The sequence below is a fragment of the Leptosomus discolor genome, chromosome 5, assembly GCF_034619465.1.
Source record: "Leptosomus discolor isolate bLepDis1 chromosome 5, bLepDis1.hap2, whole genome shotgun sequence".
Lineage (NCBI taxonomy): Eukaryota > Metazoa > Chordata > Aves > Leptosomiformes > Leptosomidae > Leptosomus > Leptosomus discolor.
In genome coordinates, this window is record NC_141395.1 from 46,238,702 (window position 1) to 46,252,789 (window position 14,088).

The 14,088-nt window shown below is 40.1% G+C and overlaps 1 protein-coding gene across 5 annotated transcripts in view; it reads left to right on the top strand.

Annotated features, from left to right (window-relative positions):
* SULF1 (sulfatase 1) overlaps window positions 1–14,088 on the top strand; it is a 65,830-nt gene that overhangs the window by 39,070 nt on the left and 12,672 nt on the right. For all 5 annotated transcript variants that reach the window (XM_086465081.1, XM_086465082.1, XM_086465083.1 and 2 more), the window contains 2 exons: window positions 9,980–10,196; window positions 12,573–12,819. In XM_086465081.1, coding sequence (XP_086321207.1) covers window positions 9,980–10,196; window positions 12,573–12,819 — 464 coding nt within the window. The remainder of the gene's footprint in view (window positions 1–9,979; window positions 10,197–12,572; window positions 12,820–14,088) is intronic.

Below are 14,088 nucleotides of genomic sequence, written 5' to 3' on the forward strand. Positions count from 1 at the left end.
GTGGGCTGCAGCTGGAGTGCTGTATTCCGGTTGGGACCTCCATTAGCAGTGGGACTTTGGTAAGCTGGAGCAAGTCCAGTGGAGGACGCCGGAGATGGTGAGGAAGTGCTGAGAAGGGGCAGAGAGGTTTCTTTAACCAGGAGAACAGAAGGCAAAGGGGGAATCTAATTGCTTCCTTCAACTGACTAATGGCTAATTAGAGAGAAGACAGACCCAGGTAGTTCTTGGAGGCACACAGTAAAACAGCTATCAGCACCAGACAAGTTGCAACAAGGGAAAATCTGACTAGGTGTGTGGAAAAAAATGTTGCCATAAGAGTGATTAAGTGCTGGAGCCCAAGGAGGCTGTGGAAGGTCCATCCAGGGATACTTTCAAAACCTAATAACATTGTTCCTACTTTGAGGAGGAGGTTAGACTAAATGATCTCCAGATGTTCCTTCCAGCAGTTGCACATGCTCTTAATTTTTTGCTTGCTTAATACCTAGACTTGAGGTTTTCATGTTTTCTTCTTCCTCCTCAGTTTCATAACTTGGGAAGTGCTGTTAATTTTGTCCATCTTGCGAGTGACTTATGGGTCTCCTCCCAACATCATATTTGTATACAGACTAGATTTCGGTTCTTGCCCTGACCCAGCTGTTGACCTGTGCTCTCCTGCAGCACAGCTGATCCCATCACACCCAAGCCAGGTTCACTCCCCCTGCAAAGGGAGCAGCAGTGGGGTAGGCGTCTCTGCCCAGCTTTGGGCTTGAGAAGGGGTTCAAGTTTCCTTTGCAGTCCCTCCTTCACATCACAGAGAATGCTCAAGAAAGTATGATGGGAACAGGAGGTTTCCTTCATAGTTTATATGCCAAATTTGTCACCAGTTCATTTGGTGTAACTTACTGAGGTCACCTGATTGAGCCCAGTTGGTTTAGTAATGACTATTGATGGGTTTTAGCACTTAAATGGTTTGCAGAGTTTTTTATATTTCATCAGTACATACTTCCCCTCTCAGCCATACTCTAACAAGGCACACAGTATAGAAAAATCTACCCTTGCTGTTGTTTTAAAATGGGAAACAATTGGTGTAAACTTTTAACTAGAACTTTGTTAATTTTACAATAGAGCAGAAATAATAGCATGTGAACAAATGTTTCTCTGGATTAATACAGCCTTATCATGACATAAATCTCCTCTCATATTTCCACTGAAATAACCTGAGATGAGAATATATGTTAGTTCAAGAGGTTTAGAAGCAAGCTGCTCTTAAATCCTCTGGCAGATTATTTTTTTGAACTCGTTCCATCTTCTCACCCATAAAATTCTTCTGGATACTTAGCAAATATCAAATAAAAGCATGTTAACTGTGTTTTCATTTGTACTTTTTCTTTCTCTCTTCCCTTACCTAAACATGTAATTAATGAGTTGAGTTAATTCATAAGTATTTATTCTTTTTCTCTCCACCAGTCTGAGTCACAGGAATTTTCCTGAGGCATAATTTTGACTTCTGGGACTTAACACTGTTTCCCAGATAGCAGTTACCTTTCAAGGTCTTGTGACTGATAGGCTGGGTTTCTCCAGTGTACTGTTCAATCCATTATTTATAGTCAGTATCAAATCCATAGCCAAACACACATTTTTATCCTCTTACAAAAATTACACAAGCTATAACCTTATTTTAAAATTTTCCAAACAAGGGGAAAAAAAAAAAAAAAAGCCACCCTCCCAAAATGAGGGCTGTGAAGCTTTGTGTTTAAAATGTCAGCTCTTACTTTGGATGACTCAGCAACCAAACCCAGACACGGGTCTGTTTATTTTACGGGCATACATCTCCTACCATCTGCTCGGTACTACCTGCCAGTTTGTGACCAGCAAAGGTCTGAAACTTGTAAAGATCTTTGGTCTGCTGCCAGCTCCAATGAGTGCTGACAATGAGCAGAAGGGAAAAATGCATCGTGCTGCCCATGTTTGTATGACATGCATGCCCATGAACTCAAACCAAGCTAGACAGGTATAATGCCATAGCCGCTAAGTTTCCTTGGGCTCTTTTTTTCATGCACCTCAGGTTTAGAGATGCAGAATATTGTGTTTCCACCCGAGGGGTTGTACCCCAAAACTGCCCTAAAGAAATAATGTTCTGTTTGGAGAATACTCCTGAAGACTGGACAGTGAGATTTGAGTTAGATTAGGTCTCATGTATTTTACAGTGATTTAAGGCTTTAGAGGTAGTCACTGGAGACATGTTGCTGAAACCAAGCATCAGCTCTGCAGTAAATGTGCAAGATTCTTCTGGCTCTGATCCAAAGAGTGTGTTATGTAGTCTGTACATACCTCTTACTTGTCACGTATCCTTCTCCATTTAAAAATGTAGCTTAAGAATTTAATTTTGTTGTTCATTTTCATATTTATCACTTTATATCAGCATTCAGTCAAAAGCATGTCTATTTGTGGTGCTAAAAGAACACTTGCCATCAACCAGCTTCCAGATAATATTGTAAAGGAAATTAGAATGTGGCTTATTAGGTGTAGTCTGGTTTGGCTCAAGTATCTATGTTCTCACAAAATAAATATCACAGACCATATATTTGTAAAGGTCAGCTTTATGACCGGCTGCGCAGTACATATAAAAACACGTAACTCGGTAAGAGCTGGCCGGAAGTGTCAGATGGCTGGCCAGCCACTGACAGCCAGACCCAGAGCACCCACTAAAACCCAACTAAAATTATGATATGACATATAAACATCACTCATGGATCCTCCTGGTTTCAGAACAACTTCCTGACACTTCAGAAGTCGAAAGGCACTAGTGATGAACCTGTTTTACCAGAACATTGGTTCAAAGCTGCCTCTTCTTTGCCATGTGCCCATTGATAACACCTTTTCTTAGTCATAATTCCATAGAGCATCTATACACGGGCTTAACTGGAAGCATATGTGTTTGGGACCAGTCATGTGTTTAAAACTAAGTATATACTTCAGTGCTATCATGAATAGCTCTTGCAGCTATTGCTCACTGTAGACCCTGCAGAGTCATCTCTCATAGTTAACAGAAACATGCCTGCAACTTAGTTGCTCAAGAATTCATAGGAATTGCCAGAAATTATGATATCTCTTGTTAAAATACCACTCTGCTTATGAGTTAAAACCAAATAGGAAGACAAGTTCCTTTATCTCTAAAAATAATCCTTCATAGCATGATATTTTGTATTTCAGCCTAAATATTTCACATTTCAGCCTAAATATTTAACTTTCCTATTAAACAGAGGGCAGGTCTTTCCAGATTTGACAATTCTTCAAATTTAAGCAATTCTTAATCCGAAGTACCAACTCTATTCTGGATAAAATCCAGAGATATTCCAGTCTGGGAAAATCACTGATTTCACTGGTTTCCTGTCTTTCAATGCACAACTGTGTTCAGCATTTTTTCCACCATCTTATCAGTGTTCTCTGATGAAAGACTTTTTGGTAGAATGACACCTTAAAAAGCAATTTTATGTACCAAAAATGTTTAGATAGCAAACACAGATTATGCAAGAATCATTTTTACCACTTTCTGTAAGTGGTAAAAACCTCCTTTGAGGTTCTCTTTTTGCGGAGTTTCCATTTTAAAGTATTCAGTGAAGTACAGTATAAACTAAGTCCTCTGCAAATTAAATTTATATGACACAATAGTAATTAATTGTTATCAGTATTGCTATTTATAACTAAAAGACTAAATGTGTCCTTTCGTTGGCTTCTATTTGTTTGCATCTGAGAGCAGACGTTTATTGGTTAACAACAAGTCTGTTGATGTTGAGTGGTAACTACAGACAAGCTAATAGGTTTGGTAGAGAATGCTATGGAGGTGAAATATTTGATGCCTCGACCTAAGTGCCTACAGTTCTAGAGCTGGCAATGCAGTCCATGCATTTTTTATAACCTAGAGAACTGTTACAACTGTGACACTTAGAATCAATCTTTTCTATACATCAAGAATGCAAAATTGTGTAGTCTGTAAACTTCCTAGGCTATTTTCTCTTGCTTTCATTTCTTAAACCCTGTGATGTAGCTCAAAATTGGCAATTTTCATACAGCTATTTCTGTTATACAGTGATTAATTTCTTCATTCTCTTTTTCCTCCAGTTCTGTCCCTATGCACTTAACTGTATGTATTTATAAAGTCTGCCATACATTTCCCCCTATAGTTCGTCAGTTCTTGTAGGACAAATTGGTCTCCTACCTGTTGCATCACACTTTTCAGAAACAATTTCTCAGCGGGTGAATCTGTATATAAACAATTGCCCTTGAATATATTCTCATCAGTAGACTCTGGAGCTGTGCATGAGTCAACAGAAGGTGGTCCAGTTATGAGGGAATGGTGCAAAACTTGAGATCTGCCCTTACAGGCAGTGTCAACCCAGTTCTAAAATGAAGGAGGACATTTTTGTTCCACAAAAATGCAGCAATTCCAAATTCCCTGAGTGTACCTGGCACACCATCCCTGTTAAACAGCTGTGCTTGCAAGCAACATTCAAATACTGCTGAGATGTAACAACACAGATTCATATTGCCAGGAGCATTTAGGAACATCGGTCAGGACCAAGGTTCATGACTGCTCTGCAGGAATGTGTAGAGGACATGGCCTTAGCCTGTAGACATTTCTCAGTATTGAGGTCCAGGTCAGCAGAAATGAACTGTTGCTGCTCTGTACTATTTACCATAGCCTACTAATTACAGGGCACTTTTCAATATGCTGCATGACATGGCCTTTTTGAATGGCACAAAGAAAGCAAAACCAGGACTCAGTTCTTACTGTGGTAGCACAGCCCTAAACCAGACTCCCTTACCAGTATTATTGCACCAGATCCCCCGACACTCACCCAGATCTGATTCCTAATAGAGGAAAACGGTACACGCATACACAGTCCCTGATGGTATTTTCATCTAAACTGTTTTCAAATTTAGATCATACCTTTCGAAACAGGAAAAAAGGGAAATGAGATCCTGAGGACATGTTTAAATTCATGAAGTCTGCGTTTTTGTGCCTTATCGTAACATTCCCTAGGCTAAGCAATAATACTCGCAGTCAGTCATACATTACCAAGACAAAAAAGCACCTGTAAAAATATTGTTACTGCGTTATATTTCCAGTTGCATGTTTTTCAGGGTTTCATAGCTTTGTGATAAAATCTGACAAGATATTTAACACTGAAGTGTCTGCTGCAAATACTGCGTAATTATATTTCACAGAAATCCTTAGCTTGCCTACTGTGAAGACACTTTTCATGAACTAATTAATTTCCCCTCCCTATAAGGGGGCAGCAACTCTCTCAAAGCTGTCACAGTCTATTAACTAAACAAAGTTGATTTGTAATCCTGCTTAAGTAGATATTTACCATGCAGCACATCACAATGATTCATGATGAATGTATATTTTTATGCCTTAATTATATTTAGTAATGAAATAGACTTACTTCATTTTAAGGCTGTGACACGAACTGATTAATTCCAAGAAATTGAGACTCGAGGTAGTTATGAAGTCATTTGCAGTTGTCTTGATAATGTAGCTTTAAGTCACAACTGGAGCTGTGCCAGTAGCAATGCAAAGCAAAGCCACTAAGCACAAACAATACCCTTTAAACCAGCCTGTTTGCTCCCCATTGCCTTTGAAATGACTTTGTATGGGCAAACTTCTGCCTCCAGAAGAAAATGCGTCCTGCCAATGATATCATCTGAGGAAAAGCTCCTGCAGGCATGTGTACTTATGTGTTTAAACTTCAGGTTTGGCAGAGATTAAGGCAGCTCGAGCTTCTGAATGACAGGACAGGACAGGACAGGACAGGACAGAACAAGGTAGAATAGAATAGAATAGAATAGGATAGAATAGAATAGAATAGAATAGAATAGAATAGAATAGAATAGAATAGAATAGAATAGAATAGAATAGAATAGAATAGAATAGAATAGAAAATTTTTGTTCAGTCGGAAGGTACCTACAACAATCATCTGGTCCAACTGCCTGACCACTTCAGGGCTGACCAGAAGTTAAAGCATGTTGTGAAGGGCATTGGCCAAATGCCTCTTAAACACTGAGAGTCCTGGGGTATCAACCGCCTCTCCAGGAAGCCTGTTCCAGTGTTCGACTACGCTCTCAATAAAGAAATACTTCCTGATGTCTGGTCTGGACCTCTCCTGGCACAGCCTTGAACCATTCCCATGCGTTCTGTCACTGGGTACCAGGGAGAAGAGCTCAGCACCTCCTTCTCCATGTCCCCTCCTCAGGAAGCTGTAGAGAGTGAAGGTGTCGCCCCTCATCCTCCGTTTCTCAAACTAGACAAACCCAAAGTCCTCAGCCACTCCTCCTAGGATGCTCAGTCCTTTTACACCTTTACGTCTCCTGAGCTGTCTCTGCAATTTTCTGCCAGGGGCAGGGAGGGCTCTGGGAAGAGCTGTCAACCAGCATATGTGGAGCCAGCCAGGGCCCCATGTGCAGAACAGACCCTGCTCGGTTCAGGCTGGCTGTAAACCAGCAACCCCCTCGCAGCAGGAGAGTCCCACCAGCTTTCAGGTGGGGGTGGTTAAGGACTCCATTCATGTGAGAGTATTAAGGATCTTCTTCCACGTTTGCTTTCCCTCTGAAGTTAAATTGAGGCGGAAGGAAAACAGTAGGTGGGGAGCTGAGGTGAGAGGGAAATAGTTGCTGGAGGGTTGGTGATGAAATGAGATGAAAGAAGTAAAAGATGAGTCAGTGACAGGGAAAAAGGCTGATGCAGGTTAAGTTTCACAACACGACTGAAATGATTTAACAGCTTGTTGCAGGGGGTCCTGCTTTTTCTCTACTATTAGGTTTGGGGTTTTAATTCTGAGTGAGTCCTCTTTTCTCCTACTGATGGTAGAATAAATCAGTGCAGGGGTCCCTAAGCCAGCAAGCCACCAGAAGCAAGGACTATCCCTCATTCCTATGGCAACAGTTAGATTGTTAGTAGGAATTGTTAGATTGGCTTAGGTGTCTTGTGAAATATCACTGTGAAAAGGAAGATAAACATGGGGAAAATAAGGAAACATACAAGTTAAAATTTAATGAAGACATATTTAGTTTGTGTATGTGCCAATGATTCTTTTTATTGATGGAGAAATGGGGACCCAGAAACCAAACCTAGTAGTCCTGGACTTCAAAGAATATTTTGATATTCATAGCGGAAAAGTAGAAAATAGGGGAGGGGAAGGGGCAGTGCATCAGTCAGGATCTTGTTTTATGTGCATTAATGCATTTTATAGATCTAAAGATGAGCAGAAGGACCATTATGACTTACTGCATAATGCATGCTCAGTGCCCAATTACACTGGCATGGGCAGGGATTCAGAAAAGTTCAAAATTCAATCTTAGAATTCTGAAGCATCTTTATAATGACACATTTTAAAGAAAAATTAAAAAAATAAAGAGAAACTGAATCACATTTAATCCCCATTTTACATAGAGAACTATTATTGGCTTGTACTAGACACAGAGAGTCCTGTTTCAATGTTAGTCATAATACTGTTAAAATTATCTAAGTGGCTATTGAAGCCGCTCCTGGAACCTCTTGGTATAATTAACATCAGACAAAGAGAATACTTATTTTACACTAAAATGGTGCTTTTGAGACTCATTAAAAACTAGTGTCATATGTTTATAAATGTAACGTACCAAATAAAAACGGGAAATATAGTGCTGTGGTCAGTTCTTATCCTGTAACCATCTTCTCTTGCTGCAGTAGGAAGAGTGTATGTGCTATTGCAGAATAAAATCCTGCAAAGTGTTATAGCTCTTGGCCACCTTTACTTGTAGAAAGTCACCTTGTCACTCGTAGGTGTATCTTCACACTGAAAGTCTGGGCACAAGTGTAATTCCTCAAGCAACCATCAGACTTATGCAAGTCTATGGCCTTTACACATGGTTTACTGCTCTGGGATCAGTCATGCCAATCCGCAGGCAAGGTCTCTGAGCATGGCATCCATCTTATAGCTCAGCCTACGTGTTAGGCCAGAGAGTGCTCTCATGGTGCTGCAGTTCAGAGCCACATCAGCTCACTCCTCAGGTCAGCAAATTTACCTGAGACTTAGTTTTTCTTCTTCATTCTTCAGTCAGCTTGACAGCACCCCCAAAACAGTCCAGAGCAGGCATTAGTTAATGGAAGAGGCTTACCGAAATGTGTATGCTCTGATATTAGTGTCCATTTCAGAAATTAAGCTGAGGGCTCCATTAGCACCAGCATCTAGCTGTCTTGCTATTATTAATGAGGCAAGAGAAAGCTACACAATTTAGTCACGGGGACCAAAAAAGGACACATTACAGGGAAACTTAGCTGAAACTGCAACTAAAAGGTTCCAGTTATCAATGGCATTATTGAGTTCTGTTCTCTACACTATCCAGCCAAATGTAATTGCCTCATATGTAGACTCTGGTCATTGTGGCTTAAGATGCACAAGTGAACAAAACTCACTGGATAGTAATTATTTATAGTTGTATTCAAGCTATGCTTGAATACATAAACATAATGTAAGCATAGCTATTTCTAGTTCTCCCTTTTGTTATTTGGACTACGACTGACTTAAAATCTTCTCAGGCTTGTGTAGGGTGTTATGAGGGGCATACAAGACAAGCTTTGGGCATGGGCAAAGGAGCTCTGATCTGTCAGCACCCACTCATGTTTTTTAAAGAAATGACATTTAGCTTTTTTAAGACAGCCTGGTGGAAAAGAAATTAAAGTTCCAGATGCTTTTTGATTTGAAATGTGAAGTCAGTGGGATCCACTGGAATAATCCACCTGGAATCTTCCATCTGGATCAGCGATGTTGATAATCAAGTCAGACAGCTATTGTGCAGACAAGCTGGAAAAAATTGTTTCCTTTCATTCACCCACACTTACTCCGATATTCAGCATGTGTACAGTGCCTTTTACAGGTTCTCCTTCTAGACTGCACATTTTTCTCCCAAGTCTGATACAAATCTCAAGACTTAGGTATTCAAGGAGTTTGTCCAAGCCAATTTATTTGTTTACTGTCCCTAAGGTTCTCTCTTTCACCTGCTGGGCGTAGGGAGGCTGGCTGGGGGCATCGATCTTTCAGGCTTCTTCCTTCTCATGTGAAACATAAAGAGCCAGCAATGATTGCAGGTCTGAATGGCATGGTTTGAAGGGGCATGTCTTAGAGTGCAGGTCCTAACTCTGGCCACTGATAAGGAAATAAATTATACGTTGTTAGTGGTTTGCGTATTTTTCTATAAATCACATCCACAATTTGTCCTTCTCCTGACAAGGGACCCTACAACTGAGCCAGTTCTTCTTCATCTGTGGGGATTTTTTATTTTTCTCTGAATTGTGTTAGAAATTCCAAGACACAGAACAAAGAAAAAAAGGTTGTTTTTTCAAGGAAAAAAAAAGAGTTGGTGAAAACAGACCTGACAGCTGTACTCAGTGGCTCAGTAAATTAAGACTTTTTACTTGCTCCTTTCAGGGATGTGTTTAGTCTAGATACTCTTGATTTATACAACTTTTTTGACTGGGTAATAATTTTTTATGCAGATTTGCAGTTATTTCTTTTAAGCTTGTTTGCCTAGCATGAGAGTGATGTTGAGAAGAATGTGAGTGAATTTAGTCCCTAACATGTTTCCCTTCTCAGTTCATTATTTAAGGGACTGCTTAATTTTTAAGAAATTTGCCTGTCTTGTTTTACAATCCCCCTGAAAGTAGCAGGGGTTTGGAAGGCTGCTGGGAAATCATAGAATCACAGATTGGTTTGGGTTGGAAGGGACCTTAAAGATCATCTAGTTCCCACCCCCCTGCCACGGGCAGGGACACCTTCCACCAGACCAGGTTGCTCAAAGCCCCATCCAGCCTGGCCTTGAACACTGCCAGGGAGGGGCAGACACAGCTTCTCTGGACAACCTATACCAGTGTCTCACCACACTCATGGTGAAGAATTTCTTCCTAATGTCTAGTCTAAATCTCCCCTCTTTCATCTTTGTTTCTGTTGCTCACAGAAATGGCAGTGCACGGAGGATGCTTCAGGCAAACTTCGAATTCACAAGTGTAAGGTATCTAGTGACATACTTGCCATCAGAAAAAGGACCCGCAGCATCCACTCCCGGGGATACAGTGGGAAAGACAGAGACTGCAACTGTGGAGACACTGACTACCGAAACAGCAGGACCCAAAGAAAAAATCAAAGACAGTTCTTGAGAAACCCTAATGCACAAAGTAAGTGTTATCTGATCACTCGGACTCCGAGGCAAAGAGCAGGGGGAAGTGGCTAGCAGAGTGTGGGCTCACCTGGATGCTCGTGCTCTCGCCTCAGTGTCTAATGAATACATACATAAATGTCTGTCAGGTTCTAGGCACTTACTTCTGTAATAACAACAATAATAGCAACGATATGTATCTTTTGGGTCACAGTGAGAAATAGTCTCAGGGATGCTGCTGCTGGTGGCAGTGATGCTCTGGTGCCACCTACCGCGCTGCTCAGCCCTGACACCTGCGGATCCATCCGTGCCCTTACTTGCCAAGGTGGCCAGTGCAAGCGTTTTCTTGCGTCGTTACCACCGAACTCAGCCGCTGTCTGTGGGGTCCCTCAGACAGCCCGTGCCTGAGGCACGGCGGTGCGGGGACCGCTCGAACCCCGCACCTCAGCGCCGGGATCCTGCAGGGACACGGGTGGGATCGCAGTGTCCTCTAGTGGAGCGGGGCCGAAGGGACTGCACGAGAGGGGTGTCGGACAGCAACACTTGGATTTGTTTCCGCTAATGATTTCTACTAAAGAAACCATTATTTTAAATGGAACAAGTATTTTCTTCTGTCTGCCCGGCGATGGAAGTGCAGTTCTGTAGCTATAGCAATGCAAGCGGATCCAGACTTCAGACTTTGTTCAAGAGCAGGCTGTATTCTCCTGCTCTCTATCTAGAATACTAGGCTGGGGAATGAAATAAAGGTGGGGTTTTAAAACAGGAAGATTGTGAAGTCATATGAGAAACACGAAAGTTAGAAGATGCTGCACAGATGTCTATAAGAAAATAATGTCAGTACAATTCAAAATATTTCCTGATTTAAAGCCTCCTGCACTCTGGATGTGAACAAGAATCCCTGATATTCTTTGTACATTCAACCACAATATTGTCTGTCTTGAGTTGTCTCATTGTTCAGACTAAATGCTGTCTTGATGTAATTTTTTCCATTCATTTAGTATCATCTAAGGAACTTCACAGTGTGTACAGGCAGACCTGTGCTGAAAAGTCAACATGTCACAGACTGCCAGGTTGATTCCCAAACTGGGGAATGTTCCCCCAAGTAATAATTTCAAGGGGAGATACCTGCCATGTACCTTGAAAAGAGAAGGTGTTGCCAGGGCACCAGCAAGGGCTGAATGTGGATTGCAACTGGGGGAAGTGACTTGGGGAGAGAAGGTGGGGAAAGTATGGAAAATAAATATTGCCTTTGTTTTGCCTGACAGCAGGCAATCACTGAAGCAGTTTAGGACGGGTGATTTGAATGAAGAGTTGAATGAAGCTCACTATCTGCACTTCTAAAAGGTTCTTGCAGGACAGGTTCAGCATGAGTCTCTCAACGACACTAACATAAAAACTGCAGTAGAACTGACATTACCTGCCAAAGGCTGTGCTTTCTTACAGCTCCCATTTTATTCTGCTGCATGAATTGTTATTAACTGTTAGGTCACAAAGGTGTGCTCAGTATAGATGTGACAAATGGAAATGCCCTACAATGGATTTTTACAAGCCAAATTATGTATTTCTGGAGCTCTGTGTGTGTGGTTTTTCTTTGGTGTGGTATTGACTGTGGGGTTTATCAACTTGATTTGGGACAAGTGCATTTAGCAAAAGAAGCAAAAAGTGTAAAGTCTTCCAGACTGAGCTCAAACACAGGTATTCTTGTACATAACATTAAAAAACCCTCAAAGAGTTAATTGTCTTAATTAATCTGACATACACACTAGAAGTGATACAATAAATCTCATGTACAGCTCTACAATGCAGCAAGTTTTTGGTGGTCTATGACTTGTACACAGAAATACGGATGATATGTATGTCAAAGTATATATATATGTATAGATACATATACACTGATATATGATGGATTCTTGCCCTTTTGATGCATACCTTTAAAAGTGAAAATGTGTTATCCTTTTAAAAAGTAGTTTTCATTCTAAAGCATCAGTCAAACTTATGTCACGTGCAAATTCACAGGTGGTGGCCTTGTTTCAAAGTACAGAATAATTTTTAAAGTATTTTCTAATCCTGTGGTCTCTGATTTTTTGAATGTCTCTTTCTAGATATATGATTTCTGAGACACTGATTTTGTCTGGAGACATAGATGCTAACTGTGGCATAAGGTCAGACTAGCATGAAATGCAAACCTTGAAGCAATCGAAATTTCATGCTACTCATGACAGTGTGGGCCTCAACATATTAAAAAAATATTAAATAAGTTTCTGTAAAGCCACAGAAAAAAATAAGCTGTTTTAACTGAACAGCATCCTCGCTCTTTGGAATATGTTTTGTGTGCATGGCATGAGTCATGTAGATATGTACACACAACCGGAAATGTTTCCTTCTTCTGCTTCAGAATACAAACCCCGATTTGTTCACACACGCCAAACCCGGTCCTTGTCTGTGGAATTTGAAGGTGAAATATATGACATAAATCTGGAAAAGGAGGGACTGCAGGTGTTAAAGACCAAAAGTATAACCAAGCGTCACAATGCTAAAAATGAGGAAGAAGCAGAGGAAACCGTTGGTGCTCCTGGTGACACAATGATCGCTGATGGAACTGATGCTATAGGTCAACCCAACTCAGTCAGAGTGACACACAAGTACAATTGCTTTTTCTCTTTTTTTTTTTTCTTCCTTGAAATGCAGTTTTCTTCATTTCCTAATTGTATTCTTTCTCTCCATTTTTTATGATGTTACAGTTAAAGTATTTAAGAACTCAAAACTGTTACTGTAGATTTTAGATAAACCTGAGTTGTCTTTGTTAGTAAGTAGAATCATTTAACTTTACTATGTGTATTTGAAAGGGAGGCATCTAATTTGGGTTTTATTTCTGAGGAGGAGTAGGCATCTCCAGAGGGAGATTCATCCTCCATATCAAAACATGCATGTTACGATGGATTAATCAGCCTGTGAAGCTCATACTCCTGCTGTTCTTTATAAAGTCTAGGCTATCAGTTTAGCATAGAGGCCTAAATTTGAGACTGTGGAAATCCCACTCTAAATGAGGACAGATTAGATCAGTTACATCATCTTAATACTTAGTTTTTGCAGCCTAATATTAGCTGAGATATGTTAGGGCTGTTTATCCCTGAAGAAACCTGCAATCATTTTTCCATCCTGGAAGATGCTTAGGTTTCCATTTTTAGCCCTACACTAAAACTGAATGAAAAGGCAAAAATCTCAAAGTATTTTTTAGTTTAAAAAAGCTAATATGATTGATCTGAAAAGCCAGACAAAAATTTTCTATTTTATCCTTTTTGTTGTGTTTATAGTGTTTCCCCTTTATTTTCTTCTTTTTTTTAAGAACATCAATTAAAACATAAAAGTTAATTTTGAATAAGTAAAACTTATCCTTTTTTTACATTGATAATTTCCAACCATGGATTTAATAAAGCCTTAAATATTTTTCTGGAAAAAATTATTTCTCCATAAAACATTCTGACTTTTACTGAATACTGTATTGCTTTCAGAATTCTTTGAGTGAAGAAAAAACTATAATGGGATAACATGGGAAGAGATAAGCATCTAAATCTTCCTTTCTGCTATTCTCAAAAATTAAAAGAAGGGTTCTGATGAAGCAGGACCCAAGAAAAGTTATGTCTATAAAATTGGAATATTTCCGTAATTAAGCAATTTCTGTTTGTCAGCATGGAGACTTTGAAAGCCCAGCCTGTAGTCTGCTGCATTTTCTATCACAGTCCACCTCCTTGGCCTTCCATGTGGTTTTTTTCTCTTGGTAGAGCTGTTTTTTCAAACACTGATATGAATGTTTTTGCACCACTTTTTAACTTGAGCTTTCTGCTGGCTTTTTTTTAACCACTTATTTGAACTCTCTCCTCTAACTTTGATTCTTATTGATCTTTATTGAT